At 52.5% G+C, this 5,993-nt stretch overlaps 1 protein-coding gene across 3 annotated transcripts in view; it reads left to right on the forward strand.

The window, feature by feature from the left end:
- Positions 1-164: 164 nt before the first annotated feature.
- The window catches only part of ncaph2 (non-SMC condensin II complex, subunit H2), a 6,827-nt gene continuing 998 nt past the window's right edge, over positions 165-5,993 (forward strand). Inside the window, exons 1-18 of one of the 3 annotated variants that reach the window (XM_017302957.1) lie at positions 165-1,009; positions 1,088-1,189; positions 1,271-1,329; positions 1,429-1,507; positions 1,583-1,639; positions 1,804-1,883; positions 1,957-2,090; positions 2,165-2,292; positions 2,362-2,433; positions 2,498-2,561; positions 2,715-2,813; positions 2,881-2,925; positions 3,002-3,072; positions 5,106-5,220; positions 5,342-5,413; positions 5,493-5,542; positions 5,614-5,715; positions 5,781-5,930. In XM_017302957.1, the coding sequence (XP_017158446.1) occupies positions 827-1,009; positions 1,088-1,189; positions 1,271-1,329; positions 1,429-1,507; positions 1,583-1,639; positions 1,804-1,883; positions 1,957-2,090; positions 2,165-2,292; positions 2,362-2,433; positions 2,498-2,561; positions 2,715-2,813; positions 2,881-2,925; positions 3,002-3,072; positions 5,106-5,220; positions 5,342-5,413; positions 5,493-5,542; positions 5,614-5,715; positions 5,781-5,930 (1,662 nt within the window). In that variant the 5' untranslated portion in view covers positions 165-826. Of the gene's footprint in view, positions 1,010-1,087; positions 1,190-1,270; positions 1,330-1,428; positions 1,508-1,582; positions 1,640-1,803; positions 1,884-1,956; positions 2,091-2,164; positions 2,293-2,361; positions 2,434-2,497; positions 2,562-2,714; positions 2,814-2,880; positions 2,926-3,001; positions 3,073-5,105; positions 5,221-5,341; positions 5,414-5,489; positions 5,543-5,613; positions 5,716-5,780; positions 5,931-5,993 lie in introns of all 3 variants that reach the window. The other 2 variants (XM_017302958.1, XM_017302959.1) reach the window with 2 other exon arrangements.

Here is a 5,993-nt window from a genome sequence, read left to right on the forward strand (position 1 = left end):
TGGTCTGTCTTCGATCTACGGAGCTGAAGTTGGTTTGCGATTCGGGAAATGGCTAAAGGGCGAGTCCACCCAATTATTCACTGCCTTCCGCATCTGTAATCTACTCTAGTTAAAAAACTACAACATCTAGACTCTTCAAACCAGGACTGGGTTATTCTGCTCTAATAGCAGAATATTTAAAACCATGTTTGTGACTTGTGAAACTTCACTTAGACCAGCTGACCAGAAGATCTTTCCTCCCAACACCCATCACCATCTACAATAACACTTTGAAGAATTAATGAGTTACACCAACATTTAATTCCCTTTGGGTTTAATTGAGTTTGAAAAAACCTGCATGGAACAAGTGTGAATAGTAATCTGAACTTTATTGAAGTTACACAAATCAGAAAAAGGTTTCACAAATCCCAAACATGGTTTTAAATATTCTGCTATTAGAGCAGAATAATCCAGTCCAGGTTTGAAGAGTCTAGATGTTGTAGTTTTTTAACTAGAGTTGATTAAAGATGCGGAAGGCAGTGAATAATTAGGTGGAATCGCCCTTTAGCCATTTACCTAATGGGAAGCTGGAATCGGAAACAACTTCAGCTTTGTCTGGGTTCTGGAATGGTTCCGACCTTCATTGCACACTATTAGCCCTCCCGATCAGGTTCTGGTTCTGGACATCGAGCGGCAGGAACGTTGCAGCTTCTTTGGAACCAGGCTCAGCTGATAACCCGTTTGAAACCGCTGGTTGGTTCTGGTCCCTGATGTGGATCCCTGTTGGTTCTGCTCAGTTCTGGAGAGGTTTGGTTCAACCGGTTCATTGGCTTTAGCGTCAACCCAAATGGTCTCAGGTTCTTGGTTCTGGCCCAGAATGCCGTGTCTTCTGTCCTCTCACCTATCTGTCCCTCCAGGTGTCATGGAGTCCACAGAGAGCAGGTACTCCCACCTGCTGCAGCCAATCAGAGAGCTCACCAAGAACTGGGAGATCGATGTGGCGTCAGAGCTCAACGACTACCTGGAGGAGGTGAGCTTCCTGTTAGGTAGAAACCTCACGTGCCCTCTATGACCTTTGACCTCTGTCCACGTCGGTATCTGGCTGCAGCTGGACGAGATGTGCATCACCTTTGACGGAGGGAGAACCAGGCTGAACTTCGCTGAGGCGGCGCTGCTCATCCAGGGCTCTACCTGCATCTACAGCAAGAAGGTGGGAGGGGCGGGCTCAGTGTGACGTCATCGTGGGGGCGGGGTCAGGTGGAGTCACAGCTTCCCGCCTCTGGTGTTGCAGGTGGAGCTGCTCCACAGCCTGGTGTTCCAGACTCTGGAGTTCATCAGTGACAACAAGAAGTGAGCAGTGCCGCCTGAAGGTCCAGTGGGTCGGGTTCTGGTTCTGGAGGCACCATGGTGCTGGTTCTGGTCCTAGTTCTGGTTCTGGTATGTCTCCAGGCGTAGCCGGGCGGCGGCAGCCCAGCAGGGGGCAGCAGCAGCAGACCAGACGGAGCAGGAAGCTGAGGATCTGGCTGTGGTGAGAACAGGAAGCTGGCTGTGACAGGCTGCTGAGCATTCTGGGTAATGTAGGCACTGCTTCTCTCTGCTGCAGTTCACTCCTCTGGAGCTGGACGAGTCTGCCACGTCCCCAAGGACGGAGCCTCACACGGTGAGTGTCTGTCCCTCAGCCTGTCTCCTGTCCCTCAGCCTGTCTCCTGTCCCTCAGCCTGTCTGTCCCTCAGCCTGTCTCCTGTCCCTCAGCCTGTCTGTCCCTCAGCCTGTCTCCTGTCCCTCAGCCTGTCTGTCCCTCAGCCTGTCTAATGTCCCCTACAGGACATCAGTGTGGTTCCTCTGCCTCCAGAGGCCCTGATCCCTCCTGAGACTCAGGAGAAGAACAAGCTGCCTCTCATCAGGTTTGTCCCCGTCTCATGTCCCTCTGTCCCTCGGTCCTCTGCTGTGTCTCATGTCTCCCCGTCTCCTCCCCAGTGTTGGGGGGGAGGTGCTGTGCAGCCAGAAGGACTTCCGGGTCAACCTGTTCCTGCCGGGACCTGATGACCTCATTGTCCTGATGCTCCAATCAGCTGCAGCCTCCAGGTTCCTGCTGGACCAATCGGCTGCAGGTAGGCTGCTGCTCCACGTTGGCTCCCCCTGCTGGTTGCAGGGCGACCTACTGACCTCCTGCTCCGTCCTGCAGCTGAATCTGCTGTGACCTTTGACCCCGATGAAGCTGCAGGAGGCTCTGCAGAGGACTTCCTTCCTGTCCAGGAGGAGCTGAACCTGGAACCGGACCTGGAGGAGCACATCGAGCGGCACCAGGTCTCGGTACGGACAGCCTCCTGAACATGCTTCTGGTTCTGATTGGCTTCTGGTTCTCATGGGTTCTGGTTCTGGTTCCAGGGTGAAGGCCGGCTGACCCGGCATGCTGCGGTGCGGCAGGAGGAAGAGGAGGAGCCTCCAGCTGCTGTAAGAGCCATTTCACCTTCATCACGCCGCTCCTCTTCCTCAGGCTGACTCTCAGGTGTTCCAGGTGAGCAACTGGACCCTCCATGACCCGTACGCCGCGCTGGGAGGAGACCGGCCCCTCACACCAGGTGAGACCCGGACCGACCCGGTTCTGATGCTTCACCGCCTCAGACTGACTTCTTGAGAGACGGGCCGGGAATCGAACCTGCGACAGCTGACTGGGTTGTGCTTAACCCCTCAGGCTGACTTCTGATACTGCTCTTCCTCCTCCTCTTCCTCAGGGAGGTGCTACCGGGTTCCTGACGGTCTGGATGACGGGGGGAAGAGGAAGAGGAAGCGGTCGGTTCTGCAGGACTTCCGGTCCTGGTTCCGAGGAGCCTGTGAGTTTCTGCGGTCAGTCCGGTCCTCCTGTAAGGTTCTGCTGTCTGACCTGTGTTTCTGTTGCAGTCCAGCCCCCAGAACCCAAGCTGAAGGTTGGACCCAGCTTCCCAGGTACGCTGGGACCGCCTGACGGGTCTGGGTCAGAACCAGAACCACCATGCTTGGCTGACGCTCTGTGATTTTTCAGACCTTAATTACCTCTACCTGAGGACGCTGAGGGACAAAGTCCGGAGACAGAGGACGCTCTGCAGGACGCTGGTGAGTCCAGCAGATAGACGGCCGGCTGCTTCCTGTCTGCTGCTGGTTCCTCCAGGCTCTGCTTTGTCTGAATGGACCGGTTCTGGGGCCTCATGTCTAACGCGGCGTGAGCACAGAAAAAGCATCGCCGCCATATTTTACACACAAGTCGCAGGTATAAAGATGAACGTGGCGAGAGAAACGGGGGTTAATATACGCTGACCTTTGACCTGCGGTGACGATGCGCTGCAGCCACAAACTGTATCTGTGGACAATAATAAACTACAAAGAGTCAAAACTCACATAAATCCACTGAAAGCTGATTCAGTTATTTAGACCAAGAATCAAACCTGATGATTTTATTGTTTCAACGATGAAACTGAACCACATTTATCCTCAATAAGCTGAAAATAAAGAAAATAAAGTAAAGGAGGGTGAAACCATGAAGAGGAAACTCATCGTCTGAAAGCATCTGTGGCTCATTTCATTCTGACTGGAGAGAAAACAGCTGGTCAGCAGATGGACCCACCAGGTTTGGTTCTGAAGGTCCATCAGCAGCTGATCCAGGTGAGCCTGAGGAGCTCTGATGGAGGATTGATCACTGATCAGATTGATCAGCTTTAGATTCATCCTGGATCTGAGCAGAACTTGGAGCCCAGCGGTACCGGTACCGGTCCAGCTGCAGCCAGTGGAGCCGGCCGCTTTGTGAAAGCGCCTTATGGACAGAAAGCATCAAGTAAATGAAGCTCCTGCTGCCGATTCCTGTCTGCAGGACAAACGTCCACATTCCCACTCAGCTGCTCTGCTGCCTGTAAATCCGGATTGATGAAGGAAAGATGAGCAGCACGGATTCATACAGGGGCCCCAAACCTTTTCCTGAGGGCCACATAACTTTCCCTTCTCTGCTGGGGGCCGGAGTCAGTTTGTAACAGAAAAACTGATGATTGCAGGAGAGCCTACATGTAGAAATGTAGTTTTCCAGGAAGCACAATCACATAACCCTCTGGGTTCTTCACAGAATAAATCCAGGAAATGACACTATTTATGAAATGAATACCGTATTTTCCGGACTGTAAGCCGCAACACTAAAGTTTATTAAAAACCAGTAAACATATAAGCCTCAGATATCTCAGCCGCTCCAGGTTTTCCACACCATGCAGCAGCAGCAGCATCCCTAACCTACAGCCAACATCTGAGTCATAACAGGTCGACTGAATATCACATTTATTACGTTGAAAAATAAAAAGTTTCCAAGTTTAGATTTAACTGAACTGATTACTGTAGTTTCTGAACCGTAACTGTAACAAAGTGCTGATCCTTCGTGTTGCTACTAGCATGAGCTAAATGAAAATGGGCGCTTTCTTCTTCTTCTTCTTCTTCAGATTTCAACAGCAGCTTGCATCCATTATTGTTGCACTACTGCCACCTACTGGATCCTAATATCTATACCTCAGATTCTCATAATGATCCCAGTATTATTTAAAAAACGAAAAATCTTCTTTTCCCCTCAATGCGATTTAACTGATCAACAACATTCTCAAGTTTCAATTCACTATTAAAACTTAATTCCGTTTTAATGGGCTATTTCTTCTTTTCTTTCCAATTTTGACTGAATGATTCACTTCCTGCTAAAGAGCCCCCTGGTGGTGGAAGAAAAATCCACATATTAGGCAAATGGTTCAAAGCTTAGGAAGAAAGTAGCGGCTTATAGTCCAGAAAATACTGTACATGGAAAGAAATCTAAATGCTCTCTGGTGTTGTTCAGGGGGCCGGACCAAGTGTGGAGGCGGGCTGGATCCGGCCTGCGGGCCGTAGTTTGAGGACCACTGGCTTCATACATCTGGTTTTTTAGTGCGTCGCACTTTTCTAAATTTGTCCTACGCCAAGTTTTAGTGTGAAAACTGCAAACTCTTTTATGCATGAGGCCCCTGGTCGCTCTCCGCCGGTTTCCAGTTTCTAACTGGTGTGAATGACACAGCAGAGCTTTTATTTTGAAGGAATAAATGCATCAATGACTGTACTTCCTGTTGCTGAGTAACTGTCTGGGATCAAAGGGCGTCGTCATGACGGAGGAGGAGCTCCGGAGAACCTTCCTGCAGCTGGAGGAGGCGGGGCCACAGCAGCTGGGGGCGGGGCTAGTGGATGATGTCACACCTGCTGAGCTGCTGGGTCAGTGTCTCCGGTTCTGATCCGGTTCTCTGCTGCGTCTGAGTCGTTAGCAGCAGCTGACCAGTGACCTCTGACCACTGACCCAGCAGCAGGTTCATCCCTCTGTTTCGTCCTCCAACAGGCGGAGACTCAGACGACTCGGACGCCGAGTTGGACGGCCTTCCTGCCGAGTTCAGAGGACCGGACTCCCAAGGTACGTGACCTCCACTCGACCTCCAGGTGAGCTGGAGTAGACGGGAGGTCCTCAGGGTCGTGTTCTTGTCCTCCAGCAGAAGCTCAGCGGGACGACCTGACGTATGAAGAGCTGGTGAAGCTGCGTGTGGTAAGTGACTCGTACGACCCGGACTGGACTGCCTGAAACGGACCGCCTGACCCTCTCTGTGGTGCGTTCAGGAGCAACTTGTGGTGCACAGCCAGGGCTACACCCAGGAATCGGCTCTGTCCCGCCGGGTCAGGGACTGGGAGGACAAGATCCGCCCTGAGCTGGCGCTGCAGGTGAGACCGGGAGCCTCCCGGTACCGTCCCGGTTCTGGGCCGCTGCTCACTGCTCTGTTTTCCAGGAGGACCGACCTCCGTTCGACATCCACGCCTACGGAGAGCGGATCGTCGCCCAGCTGGGCGCCGTCGGCTGCAGGCGCTCCTTCGCCTCCATCGTCCGCGGTTTGGACAACATGGAGGCCTGCAAGCTGCTGCTGGCGTCACTGCAGCTGGTAAACATCCTCCTGCTCTTCCTCTTCCTGCTCCTCCTCTTCCTGCTCCTCCTCTTCCTGCTC

Source organism: Poecilia reticulata, unplaced genomic scaffold (assembly GCF_000633615.1).
Source record: "Poecilia reticulata strain Guanapo unplaced genomic scaffold, Guppy_female_1.0+MT scaffold_125, whole genome shotgun sequence".
Taxonomy (NCBI): Eukaryota; Metazoa; Chordata; class Actinopteri; order Cyprinodontiformes; family Poeciliidae; genus Poecilia; species Poecilia reticulata.